This window comes from Solanum tuberosum, unplaced genomic scaffold, assembly GCF_000226075.1.
Source record: "Solanum tuberosum cultivar DM 1-3 516 R44 unplaced genomic scaffold, SolTub_3.0 contig00028, whole genome shotgun sequence".
NCBI lineage: Eukaryota > Viridiplantae > Streptophyta > Magnoliopsida > Solanales > Solanaceae > Solanum > Solanum tuberosum.
Window position 1 is genome coordinate 1 of NW_006240190.1, and position 14,013 is coordinate 14,013.

General features: G+C 27.0%; 2 protein-coding genes and 1 pseudogene across 2 annotated transcripts; all 3 read left to right on the top strand.

The window, feature by feature from the left end:
* Positions 1-6: 6 nt before the first annotated feature.
* On the top strand, positions 7-2,569 carry LOC102604622 (putative auxin efflux carrier component 8). The gene is made up of 4 exons (XM_006367920.2): positions 7-24; positions 938-1,095; positions 2,116-2,192; positions 2,322-2,569. The coding sequence occupies exons 1-4, from the start codon at positions 12-14 to the stop codon at positions 2,392-2,394; spliced, it is 321 nt and encodes a 106-aa protein (XP_006367982.1). The 5' UTR covers positions 7-11; the 3' UTR covers positions 2,395-2,569.
* A 2,647-nt stretch (positions 2,570-5,216) lies between these two features.
* On the top strand, positions 5,217-7,068 carry LOC102605300 (protein trichome birefringence-like 40). The gene is made up of 5 exons (XM_015305830.1): positions 5,217-5,245; positions 5,530-5,701; positions 5,783-5,961; positions 6,133-6,291; positions 6,717-7,068. Exons 1-5 carry the CDS (start codon positions 5,217-5,219, stop codon positions 7,030-7,032), a joined length of 855 nt encoding a protein of 284 aa, XP_015161316.1. The 3' UTR covers positions 7,033-7,068.
* Positions 7,069-12,875: 5,807 nt separating this feature from the next.
* On the top strand, positions 12,876-14,009 carry LOC102604961 (putative auxin efflux carrier component 8; annotated as a pseudogene).
* Positions 14,010-14,013: the final 4 nt, after the last annotated feature.

The following is a 14,013-nucleotide window of genomic DNA, read 5'->3' on the forward strand; positions in this document are numbered from 1 at the left end:
GTGGAGTAGCCATGTTTAGTATGGGTAAGTGTCTTTTAATTAATGTAAAAATAGCAATTACTTTTGATCCTTTATTTAATGAAATAAAGACTAGCATTAAATAACTTCTGATTTTTTTGTTCAACTAACAACCATTTTTGTTCTTTTTATGAACTGATTTTGACCAGAAATGACTTCTCATTAAAATTATCGAAATTTGTAATTTATTTGGTCAAATTTTTAAAATACAAAATTCCAAAAAGTGTTTATTTAGGAAAAGAAACTAGAGTACTTTTTCTGCTTCAAAAAATAGTTTTAATCGTTCAATTACTACTTAATTAAAAACACTTATTTTTCTATTTGGTTACCAAAGAAAATTATCTCGAGATCATAATTTTTGGATTAATTTATTCCACCTCCAAGGTGGGACAAATCAGTAACATCAAGTTTGAGGTATAAATTTATCGAGAGATTATTTATACCTTCAATGTAATCAAACAAAGTTGAAATTTAATTCCAAACTTAATCGTGGGATATTCTATCTTATTTCATAAACCAAACGTCTCCTGAAAGATTACTCTAGCATCTCAACTCACAAAAAACACACGCTTCTGACTTCCCAAAAGCTCGGCTAATTTAAGTACTCCTTTTGTTTCTAATTACTTGTCCAATTTTTCTTTTTTACTTGTTCATTTTGACAAATCAAGAAAGGACCATTTTTTTTTACCTATTATACCCTCAAGTAATTAATTTTTGAAAAGGTAGAACTTCTTGAAAATCTTAAATTTTTAATTCATCTACTTCATAATTAATAGGAATAAAATGGTAAACTCATTATGTCAATCATTATTTTCTTAATAGGTGTGATAATTCAAAAGTGGACAAATAATTAGAGACTAATTAATGTCATTCTTTTTCACTAAACAAGAGTGTTTTCTCTTTTTAATTTTATTTTTAGGATTATTCATGGCTTTGCAAGGGAAAATAATTGCATGTGGAGCTGCATTGACAATTTATGCAATGATTTTGAGATTTGTTGTTGGACCAGCAACAATGGCACTTGGTTGTGTTGTATTGGGCTTGAGAGGAAATGTTTTACGTATCGCGATTATTCAGGTAATTAACTACTAAATTAATATTTCAACTTTTAACTATTATTTATTTGTAATTATCTTATAAATTTAAATTAATATTTCGACTTTTAACTATTATTTATTTGTAATTATCTTATAAATGATACGATAGTATGAGTAATTTGTTATCCTCATTGTTGATGCGTGTTACAAAGGGCTCGGAGCATACACTATAGTTATAATTAATTATATAATATATATTTCTTTTGTTCCCTTTTATCGGTTCAAATTGTATTTTGCATTCTCCTTACAGGAAATGGTTATTTTATCATGTTACCCTTATAAATTGTATTCTGGAAATCCAAATTAATTACTAGTATTTCAATAGTCTTGAAAAATGGTTACTTAATAATAAAGGTAAAATTGAAAAAAAAATAATTAACCAGTATCTATTGATTTGCTAAACTGAATATGCAATCATAAAAAAATTAAATTCATTATTCATATGAACTTATATTTTAGGGATAAGGGTTTGAAAAATATATCAACTTTGATCGGATTTGCTGTTGCGATACTAAACTTTCATAAGGGCCTATTACCTCCCTAGATTATTTAATACCGTATTTTAAACATATATATTTGCCCACGTGGACATAAAAAATAATGCAAAATTATAAATAGTAATGAGTCCACGTGGGCACATATATACCTTTAAAATACACTATTAAATAGTTCAAGGGGTAAAAAATACGGTATTAAATAATCTAGGGAGGTAATAGGTCCTCATGAAAGTTTAGTATCGCAACAGCAAATCTGACCAAAGTTTAGGTATTTTTCAGGCCCTTATCCCTATATTTTATTATTTCATTTATAAATATTTGCTTAAATTTTTAGTTTAATAATATTGACATTATCTTAAAAATATTGTACTACATGATTTGACATTCAGGTGCATCAATATATATATATTGATTTCACAACTTTTAATCATAAAATTGTTATGGTTCTGAAAATTAATATAATGAAATTATTAAAAGTTTTGTATTTTTTATTTTTTTTGCAGGCTGCATTACCCCAAGCAGTGACATCTTTCGTATATGCTCAAGAATATGGACTTCATGCTGATGTACTTAGCACTGCGTAAGTCCTATTTAACTTTTTAATACATTTGAAAAAATAAAAATTTAATTAGATTATGTAAGGTTTATAGTTGTTTTTCTACTTATTAAATCAAAGTTATTAATGACATTTAATTTTTCTTAATTTCAGGGTGATTGTTGGCACCATAATTTCGTTACCTCTATTGATAGCATATTATGCAATTTTGGATATTATGTCTTAAGATCCGACCATGAACTAACTAGATAGACGCTAGTAAGTGTTCGTGAGACATCCGATAAAATTAGAACGATATAACCAAAAGCTAGTAAGAATGTTACTAATTAATGGGTACAACTTTGCTTGTAATTGTAAATTTGTAACAATTTTTGTTATCTATTTATGATTTCATTCTAGAATTTTAAGCAAAAAATAGTGTGAAAAGGCTATGTGTTGGTAGTTGGGCCTGTGCCATGGAGTTGGTGGTTGATAATTAGAGGGGAATGCAATATATTTTGTTATCGAGGTCATCTAAATTTAATACTTTTGATATAAAATATAAGTTTATATATAAAATTCAGTAAAAGTAAATAATATGTCAAAATTTATAATTTTAAAAATGTAATAAATTTGTTGCTAAGAGTTTTAATAATTGAACCCCTAAAATTTAATTTGAAATCTGACCCTAGATGTTAGTCATGCGGAACTAACAAGATTACCTTTAAATTATATGGATTGTAATTCTAATGTTATTAGGCAGAAATGATGCCATTATATTTGGATTGATGCATAATATTTAAGGACAATTTTAAATATATACAATAAAATAATTAATTTATAATAAATATAGTCATGTTTTTCTTTATATAAAAAATAGTCAAAAGTCATAGAAAGTATACATTGACTATACATTATGATACACTCAAAAAATTAAATATAACTTACATATACATTTGGTATACACTGATCATACATTATGATACACTCAAAAAGTTTTTTTTATACATGAAGTAAATATTGTCTATTCAATATCGACCAACTCAAAATCACTTCTAATTAAACACTCTCAAATTTTAGATATGCAATCCTCTCGATGTGTTGAATATTTGATAAATTCGCACGAAAAAATTCACGTAATTTTTTTTAGTTTTTAAAAAGGAGAAACAACGAAGAAGAAGAGAAAGTTTGCGTCGGCCATTAATTTCTTTAGTAAATAATATGACCGAATGACCAATTTTTCTAAAGAAAAGTTGGGCTAAATAAATTTATGAACTGACATTGTGCATAATCATTTATATATATATATATATAAAGTAAAATTCTTCTTTTAACAAAAAAATATATATGTAAAAAAAATATGTCCGATAGAGGACATTCAACACGGGATGAATAATTATCAAGTACATACAAATGTTCCAAAAGGGCAATCAACTATTTCCTCAGTCTCTAATTACTAGTCCATTTTAAATTGACACATTTATTAAGAAAATAATGATTGACATAATAGTTGATCAATTTTATTTTAAAAAATATTGAACGAATGATACAAGCAACCAATTTTAAAGAACTATCAAGTGAAGCAAGAAAAATACTCAATACTAGGACTCAAATACCTAATAAAAACAAGAAAATTTATGTAAAAATGAAGATAACATAAAAAAAACATAGGCTAGTGATTCGCATACACATAGCATTGGGACATAACATTTGATAGAGCTCTATATAGAGTTAACATTATTTTTTGAGCGTCAAATCTTTATTGATTTTTGAAATTCGAATAATAATTTTATTTTTGTGCATAGATTTATTCATATATCACCTTCAACCATATATACAAGAAGTTTAATCATATAAGTGACCTCCCATCTTTAAAAAAGATTTTATAACTTCGGGCTCAAATGTTTGAAATATTTGAAAAGTAGTTAAAATTGTAAATTTTTAATGCACTATTAATATAACTTATACGATATGATGGTCCTAAAATCGACTATTTGTGAACTTAGCTCGTTATAAATTCTCCTATAATATGTGTGAGTTTAATTCTCACTATCTTTTTTTAATTATTTTTTTCATTTTTTTCCTGATCCCTTATTTATAATAAAATAATAACTATTAATTTTTTAAACGTGAGAAGGGGTTAGCCAACATCTGCAATACCAGTGTCGTTTTTTAAAAAATTTCTTTTTTATTATATGATTTATTAGAATGTTTTGACTTTATTTTATGCCATTTTATTTTAAAATTGCAGACATGCAAGAACGAGGAATAATATAAATAGTACTCCCATAATTCACTTTATGTTGCACAAATCGATTTTGAAAGTTAAAACTATTTAATTTTGATGGTAAATTCAAGTATAAAAAGTTTAAACTTTTTGAATAAAATTTACATATTTGAAAACTACATAAAAAGTAATATAAGTCAAAATAGTTAATTATTTAAAATTATTTAAAAGATATATAAAAAACTTACAGTCAAATAAAAACTTGTTGAATTTAAAATTTTAAAAAGTGTCACGTAAATTTAGACGGAGAGAGTAGAAATTGAGAATAAGGAGATGCGTGATTCCTCTATGTGAGTTTACCATGTGTGCTACATGTGAAAATATTGAAACATAATATTTAAAAATGGTATTAATCCTAATTTTAAATTAGTACTACATGCATGTTACACCACGTCTTAGAAGATAATTATTTTTTAATTTTATGAGAAATATCATCCAATAACTTTCAAATAGAACCTTTTGATTATATATAGAGCCAAAAATTAGCTTTCAAATATATCTCTCCATTTTTTTTTTCCAATGGATAAAGTAGTTGAAAGATTTGGCATTTTTCTAAATATTACTCCTATTCTTGTTGTTATAATAGTAAGTTTTTGCTTGTTAGAAGCAAATGCTCATGAGGTAGTCACTAATATTAGTCGAAAGAGTTGTGATTTATTCGAAGAAAGTTGGATTTTTGATAATTCATATCCATTGTATAATTCAACAACTTGTCCATTCATAAGAAAGGAATTTGATTGCATCAAATATGGCAAACCTAATCTTGATTATCTTAAATATAGATGGCAACCCAGGGTTGTGTCTTATCAAGGTTCGTATTTTTCTCTTTTTTATGTTGCCTGCTTAATCGAGGTATGAATCTTTTTTTCTTTTGCGACCACTTATTAGTTGTTAATTACTAGTTATGAATCATTCAGATTTTATATAAAGTCATATTATCATTCACACACTCACTTGAGAAAATCTCATGAATATGACATTTTATCATTACTTGAATTATTAATTACTATTGTCTACTAATTAATATATATGATTAATGTAATTAATTGTATAATACTATATATCAAATTCATATTAATTATTATAATTTTGCAGATTTGATGGGAAAAATTTCATGAAAAGATACAAAGGAAAAAAGATAATGTATATTGGGGATTCTTTAAGTCTTAACAACTTTGAATCCCTTCTATGTTTGCTTCATGCTGCTCTCCCCAAATCCAAATTCAAGCAACAAATAAATAAACATTCTGTTTCCGTCACTTTTGAGGTCAATCCCGTCTTTTTCTTATAATCGCATGCAGTAACTTAAGCTCAAACCTTATATACGTGTTACAAATTTAATTTGCAGGATTATGGAGTTGAAGTGATACTATTTCATTCAAATTATTTGGTAGACATTGAAGTGGTACCCAATGTTGGAAGAGTATTAAAACTAAATTCCATTAAAAGTGGAGAAATTTGGAAGCAAGCTGACGTTTTGATCTTTAATACTTGGCTTTGGTATCTACGAGCCGATTCTAAGCAACAGTATGTATACTTAAACATTCACAACCCGTTTGATCATAGATTTTACTAGTAGATTTTTTCAACTGAATCTACGATCAAACGCTAGCTTACGTATATCATAATTAGAGTTCTCATTATTCATTATATATGATTAATTGGTCTAATTGAAGTATATTTTTGTATGTGTTGTAGATGGGATTTTGTTGAAAATAATGGCACGGTATCCAAGGACATGAACCGTATTGAAGCATTTCGTATAGGATTAAAGACATGGGCTAAATGGGTTGAAAGAGATATTAATACAAAGAAAACCAAAGTATTTTATCAAGGAGCATCAGCCACACATTACCAGTAAGAACTTTCATCCTTCAAATTATTAAATTTTGTGTTTTTTTTTTTATGCTTTACAAAAGTAATTTTGATGAATATTTTGTGATTAATATGTGTATATAATGTATACATAGTGTATACTTTATGCTAAACATTTATATACACATTTCTATATACATAATATACAGTCGAAGTATACAGTAGTGTATATTTTGTCCATGTTGGTACACTAGATGGCCGAAGGGTACATTTATGCAAGTTATGCTTACCAATTTGATGGGTAATTTAGGGTTCAACAACGGGTCAACCGCTCAAGTTAACAAATAAAGACATAACTCAATCTGTCCAAACTTAGATTACATTTCTAGTGTAAAAATCCCGAATACTAAATGATTCATATATATCGTTCTATTTGCCTAATATTTTACAACTATTTTTTTTTCCAGTGGATCTGAATGGGGTGAGCCAGAAGTAAAGAATTGTTTCAATGAGACAAGACCAGTAAGAGGATCAACATACCCAAGTGGATTACCAATTCCTGTGGACATAGTGAAACAAGTATTAAAGAACATGTCAAAGCCAATAGTAAATTTACTTGACATAACAAAGCTAACACAACTAAGAAAAGATGGACATCCAAGTATATACAATGGTATACATGGCTTAGATTGTACACATTGGTGTATTGGTGGAGTTCCTGATACTTGGAATAATATTCTATATGCATCTCTCTTTCCCACTTCTCCCAAACACTCCATTTAATTTATTACATCTCGTTCTGTGTCTGATATTCATTTTATAGAGTAAAGGTACTTTTTCTGAAATATAATTTTATTTTTCAAAATTCAACATCTAAATGTACTTCAGATGAGCTCATATATGAAGCATAAGTTCTATGTATCGTAAAGAATATACTATAATCATTGATTGTCAAATAACAACAAATCTAACAAACCTGCTTAGCATCCTTTTAAATAAAATACACACACATGACAAACAATGTCTAATGTAATTAACATTTTAACCAAAGGATTTATACTTATGTCTAACATTCATTCAAATTTATGTTTCATGAGAATAAAATCAAGATTAGGGGTGTGCTTGGTATGGAGGAATTTTTTTTTAATGTTTCTAAATTACAAGTAAAACTTAAAACACTATACTTAAAGAGGAAAATGTTTCCTAATGATTTTTTTTTCATATCAAAGATTCGAACTCGAAGTATGTAATTAAGAGTGAAGGGGTCCTAACCATCCCATCACAACTCTTGTTGATAGGAGAAATGCAACGCGAGAACTTCTCAAAAAAGGTCACCCATCCTAGGACTATTTTTACCGTTTTTCAACTTAGTTTTGCGATTCAATTTTCAATTTCATGTCATACAATGTCAATTTGCTGTTATGATTTATTGATCAAGGAGGACAACAACAATAACAATAATATATTCAATATAATCTTACAAGTAAAATCTATTTTTACAAGATTTTTTAATGAATCAATTTTGGGTTACATATCAAAATATTTTTTAATGAATTAAAATAAATTAAATTGAAATAAATTGAGCAAATAAATGATTGGATCAATAACCCGTCTAAACTTAAACAAGTTGAATTTGATTTTGTTACCCTTAATGCAACCCCCCACACTCCTATCCTATAGTGTTTGCTAAACCAAGAACACATGCACTTTGAAGACAAGAGGATTTTTTTTCAAATTCAATCAGCTTCTTTTGAATCAGACTAGATTATATACAAATACTATTAAGACAATAACTTTTTGCTTTGTATATTAAACATAAGAAAATCACTTATTTTCTGACAAAATATTTTTGAGTACCAAACATACCCTACATGAGAGAAATGTTTATTTATTATATTTTATATTGTTATAAGAGAGACATATGGTAGAGAAAGAAATAATAAATAATAGGGAGGCATATGTGAGGTGTGTTGCCATGTGAAAATTGCAAATGCTCATCAAAGATCCAGCCTTTTCTTGCCTTTAACAAACTATTTTCCTCAATATATATTTCTATAATAATTAATCAAAAAAGTCACTTTTTTATTTTGCATTTTTCTGTACCATCTCAAACTATTTTCCTCAATATATATTTCTATAATAATTAATCAAAAAAGTCACTTTTTTGTTTTGCATTTTTCTGTACCATCTCATTCACACATAAAAACAGGTTGACACAACTATCAACTTACCAAAATTTACCATCAAAAGCGTTGTGTGATCGGGTTTTAGTTTTGAAGATGAATTATTTTTTTATAGAGAGTATTTTCTCCTAAATGGGATCTTATGTGAAGCAAATATAAATTAGTCGAATTTTAATATAGATACAAATATCGAAAGAAAATTTTTACCAAAAGTTTCATTTATATTGGTACTTCTTTCGATATTATATTTACATCAAACTAACAAAATATAATTTATATAGAGAGAGAGTCGTGACTAGCTTAAGTGATAATAAATATTTCTACATTAATTTAATTGTAATTGCTAAGGGTTAATAAATTTTATATAATTTTGTGAATATTTATAAAATAAATGCCTTTTTCCCTTCTAATTGAAGCATACACACAATTACCAAATATAAATTCTTTTTACCTTATTTTGGAACAAGAAATTAAAGTTGCAAGCAATCGACAATAACTTGATTATAAATTAGGATATTTATTGATTTAATTCAGGAAACTAATAAGTTTAGAAAATTGCTTTATAAATAATAAGTTTAATTGGAAAATCATTATAAAAGAAATTCAAATCAAACTACCAAAAAGGAAATGTCTTTAAACGTGAGAAAATATAATTAGATCAAAATAGAATGAAAATCATGACAAAATGATCTCCATAAATTAGGGGAATTAAATTATTTTTTTATCAATTTTAATCACAATTTATAAGAATAAGAGTCATAGTATGTGAATTGAGTATAAGCTTAAACCCATTACGAGTTTAAATTATATATACTAATAACGTGTTCAACACTTTAGTCTCTTAAAAGGAACTAACTACGGTGTAACTCTATTTAATACATGTTCAGTTTGAAAAAAATGAAGAGATAGTTTATCACTTAATTTCTAATTACCCTTATTCTTAATTATGATCATTTCCAATAATATAAAATTTATTATAATAAAAGGATAATATAAAAAATAACATTATTGATCGAAAGCAACAAACAATAAATGGTAGTAAATAGAGTAATTTGCTTTCTACTCTTTTGGTATTGGTCAATTAATTACAAATTATCTTAGTTGGGAAATTACGGAATGTAATATCCTTAATTACTATACTTGAACTTATTTAATTTTTCAAAATTAAATTTTTTACTGAAAATAAAAAGACCTTAAATAAATAAATCTCCTTATTTGTAATCCCTCCCTTCATACACACACACACACACACACATATATATATATATATATATTAATTATTTCAACCCCTTTTACACATAATTATTCTCTTTTCTTTTCTTTTTCTTTTCTCCTCTGAATATAAAAAATGGAGAAATTTTTTATTGATGAGTTTAAATATTTTCTTGTTATTATTTTAGCAGTGTTAATTGGGTCATCAGAAGCAAATGGTTGTGATTTATTTGAAGGAAATTGGATTATTGATAATTAATATCCATTGTATGATTCAACAGCTTGTCCATTCATATGAAGGGAATTTGATTGCATCAAATTTGGAGAACAAATATAGATGGCAACCAAGTAATGGTTGTGTCTTGCCTAGGTTAATCTCTATCTCTGTTTCATTTAATTTTATATGACGTACTTTTTTTCAAGTTACTTATATTGATAGTATCGAGGTAAATTTCACAGATGATCAAATAACTATAACTTCTTTTTACTAAAATCAACAACATATTATTACTTATAAGCTCATAAGTAGTTTGAAGAAAGTAGATTGTTTATACACACTACAAACTTTACTTCTATCTCAATAAATCAAAATATTTATGGAAAAACATTATTATTTTTTTCACTTAAGTCACATAACTATATTTTTTTACTAGATAAGGAAAACTCAACTAAAAAATTAATTGAAATAGTACTTAACTATACTTAAAAATCAAAGGGATTGTGATTTTATAACATGTGGTTCTCCTTTTGAACTTGTGTTCAATTGATCAATGAATATGTTGAAGGAAACAGTGGAGCATTACCTATTTAAGTTCAACAACTAAAATGAAAATGTTAGAAATAAAGACCGTGCACGGAGACGTGTTACCTACTCTTAACTTGTAAAACAAGTCCTTTTATTATAATTTTTTAATTCAGAATCAATCAAATCTCTCCGCTATTGGATCTAAAGTCAACATAGGAATATACAACAATGTATTTTATTGATAAAGATATTTAAAACGTTTTCCTAATTAAAAATGATGTTTGACTAAAATAAATGTTATGGACACATTTTTCTTTACTATTTTAACAATGTAATTTGATTTTATGTGTTTTTGGAATAATTTGTAGATTTGATGGCAAAGGTTTGTTCATGATCATTGAGAAAAGACTAGAGCTCTACAGCCTAACAAAATAGGGAAATTATAGACACAATTCAAGGTGGATCAAACACAAAATGAGAATGTTTAAATTTAATTTGTCTAAAGAATGGGAAAATTATTAGGAGATTGAAATATATACAACTCTTTAGCATAATTATTTATTAAAACAAACACTACTCCTATGTAACAATTCGAAATAAGTAGAAGAGACTTATATAACTATAAATGTTTTTTTAGTTATATGTCTCACTGTTTACGAGATATGTCTAATCAATAGAGGACAAATGTATTTCTCTAAAAACAAAAAGAATTGCTCATGTAAGTTATTACCTTTGTTTCTAGACTGTCAAATGATATTTTCTCTTAAAATACTTTCTAAATATTTTAAATTGTCGGTTTTATATTGTGATTTATGCTAATATTTTTTAATGTAATTTCTAAATATGTTAAAAAATTAACATATAAAGAAATTGATTTGACCCCTCGATCATATTCCAAATCAAGTCAAATAAATTGAAACAAAGAATATTTATGTTTTACATTATTAGATCTAGATTTGTGTGTATGTCTTTTATTTAAAGAAAAACCTAAAGTATTTTCCTTCTTCTTAATTTTGCAGGATTATGGAGTTGAAATAGTATTATTTCATTCGAACCTTTTACTAGACATTGAAGTTGAAAAAATTGGACGTGTGTTGAAACTAGATTCAATTAAAGATGGACAAATTTGGAAGAATTTTGACCTTTTAATATTCAATACTTGGCTTTGGTTTACAAGAAGACCACCAGGACAACAGTATGTTCATTATTATTACATCTTCTTTTTTAATTTTCAATTTACTCAATACGATCAAGAAATTAAGATTTCACGTCATGAAAACAGTCTCATGCAGAAATACAAAATAAATCTGCATATAATAGACCTAGCATGATCTGAACACTTTCTGAAACTCATGACCATGAACTAGTGCATGCATTACACTATATCTTTTTATCTTTTATAAAATGAGTTTTGCAATGTGCGAATATTGGTTGTAGATGGGATTTTGTTGAATATAATGGCAAAATATTGAAAGATATGGATCGGGTTGAAGCTTTTCGGGCTGGGCAAAAAACATGGGCCAAATGGGTTGAAACAGATGTGGATACAACAAAAACCAAAGTTAGAATTTGATCAAATAAAAAATGTATATAAACTATAAAATTATAAGCCAGGTGGAAAATTTAAGACTTTTGATTGATTTTCTCAGACTTATAAATACTTGACTTGTACATATTGATAAAACAAAAATAATTATAAATTGATTTGATCGACTTATAAATCTGTATCAAAACATTATCTTAACTAAATTAAAAACATATGAAAACACCAAGTCAAACAAATTAAACAACCAGAAGAGTGCTTGGTTCAAATTTAGGCCCTATTTTAATTGTTTAAAATCATGGAAGTAATTAAAAGTTTAAGCTAATGTAAATTGTTAGTTATTATACTCTTAGATCTAGTATTAGTTTTTTTTTGCATAACACTAACAAAAATGTTATGTATTTTTATACGTGATGTTCAAGCTAAATAACGATGCAATCGACCAGGTGTAATCGCCCAAATTCATTGATCCTCTCTATTATCATAATTGAAAAAAGTCTTGTCAATCACGAGGAGAAAATGAAGTTGAGATTTGATCGGAAACCAAAAAAAACACAACTTTTGGATATTTATTTTGTAAATGAAACTCTTTCAAATAAAAAGAAAAAAAAAGGAATTGCGATGATTCTCTTATTAAACATCTCAATCTAAAATTACTTTCGATTAAGGTCAACTGACATTTTTGCCATTTTTAATATCCCGTTTGCATTAATATTCCGTCAGTTGGACCAAAAGTGCTTAGTCTTACAAACTTAAAGGGCCATAATTGCTTTAAGTAATACAATAAGGACCAAAACAAACCTACCATCAAACTTAAAGGACCATTTGTGTAAAAAACTCCAAACTTTTCTCTATATATATACATCCATGAAATCACAATCTTCATAAATAAAAAAAAACCAAATTCACAAAAAACCTTCAAAATCACAAATTAAAATTAAACATGATAGGTTGGGATGATATATACAAGGTGGTGGTTGGCATGATGCCACTTTATGTAGCACTTATTTTAGGCTATGGTTCAGTAAAATGGTGGCACATGTTTAAGCCAGAACAATGTGACACCATTAATAGATTCAATTGTTTTTTCATACTCCCATTTTTCAATTTCCAATTCATAGCTAATATCAACCCTTACAATCTCAATTACCTTTTTCTAACCGGTGACGTAATTGCTAAAGCCTTAGTGATTCTGATCCTCGTCTTATGGGCTAACTTTTATCGAAAAGGGTGTTTTGTTTGGGGTATAACAACTTTTTCTTTGTCCACTTTGAATAACACACTTGTTGTTGGTGTTCCATTAATGAAGGCTATGTATGGGGATTTAGGTGTTGATCTTGTTGTTCAAGCAGCTGTGATTCAAGCTTTGTTGTGGTTAACTTCATTGTTATTTGCACTTGAGTTTTGGAAAACAAAAATGAATAATAATATTAATGGAATTGCTAATAATAATTCTGTTAGAATTGGGAAATATTAATACTACTACACAAATGAGGAATATTAATAATGCTGAGCTGGCATTTTGGCCTTTGATGAAAGCTGTTTCTACTAAACTTGCTAAGAATCCAAATTCTTATGCTTGTTTTCTTGGTCTCTTTTGGGCTCTTGTAGCTAGCAGGTACGTATGAACATACTTTTATTTATTTAATTCAACTTTTTACGTGTTAACTTGATGTTCAGATGAGTTAAATACGTGAAGTTTCTCTTTGATACTGAAATGATTTATTGTGAGAATCGCCTAGCCACGTGTAGTGAAGGACATGCAAATAAGGAAAAATAATGAATTTTTGGACATATATAAGAAATTTATTAGCCTTGACATTAGAGAAATAACAGGTGTGACATTAATGTATTTTGTTGAACTCCCTTGTTATCAGAACTTTTGTAACTAACTATATAGTAGTTTTTAGTAAATTTTTATTTACAAATACTTTTGTCTAAAAAGATATATTTTTCATTTTCATGTTTGGTTGTATTAAAGTGTTTTCTTTTTCCCGCTCCAAGTTACTGTATTAAAATAAGTATCGTTTTAGCTTAATTTAGTTGTTGTTTTTTCAGGTGGCATTTTAGAATGCCAAGCA

What these genes read in the sequence shown, in the direction of transcription:
- LOC102604622 (XM_006367920.2), top strand. An exon ending in TACGTATCGCGATTATTCAG is followed by an intron (nt 1,096 to 2,115) that starts GTAATTAACTAC and finishes TTTTTTTTGCAG; the next exon opens with GCTGCATTACCCCAAGCAGT. An exon ending in GCTGATGTACTTAGCACTGC is followed by an intron (nt 2,193 to 2,321) that starts GTAAGTCCTATT and finishes TCTTAATTTCAG; the next exon opens with GGTGATTGTTGGCACCATAA.
- LOC102605300 (XM_015305830.1), top strand. Translation starts at nt 5,217, where the DNA reads ATGGCAACCCAGGGTTGTGTCTTATCAAG. An exon ending in CTGTTTCCGTCACTTTTGAG is followed by an intron (nt 5,702 to 5,782) that starts GTCAATCCCGTC and finishes TTTAATTTGCAG; the next exon opens with GATTATGGAGTTGAAGTGAT. An exon ending in CGAGCCGATTCTAAGCAACA is followed by an intron (nt 5,962 to 6,132) that starts GTATGTATACTT and finishes TATGTGTTGTAG; the next exon opens with ATGGGATTTTGTTGAAAATA.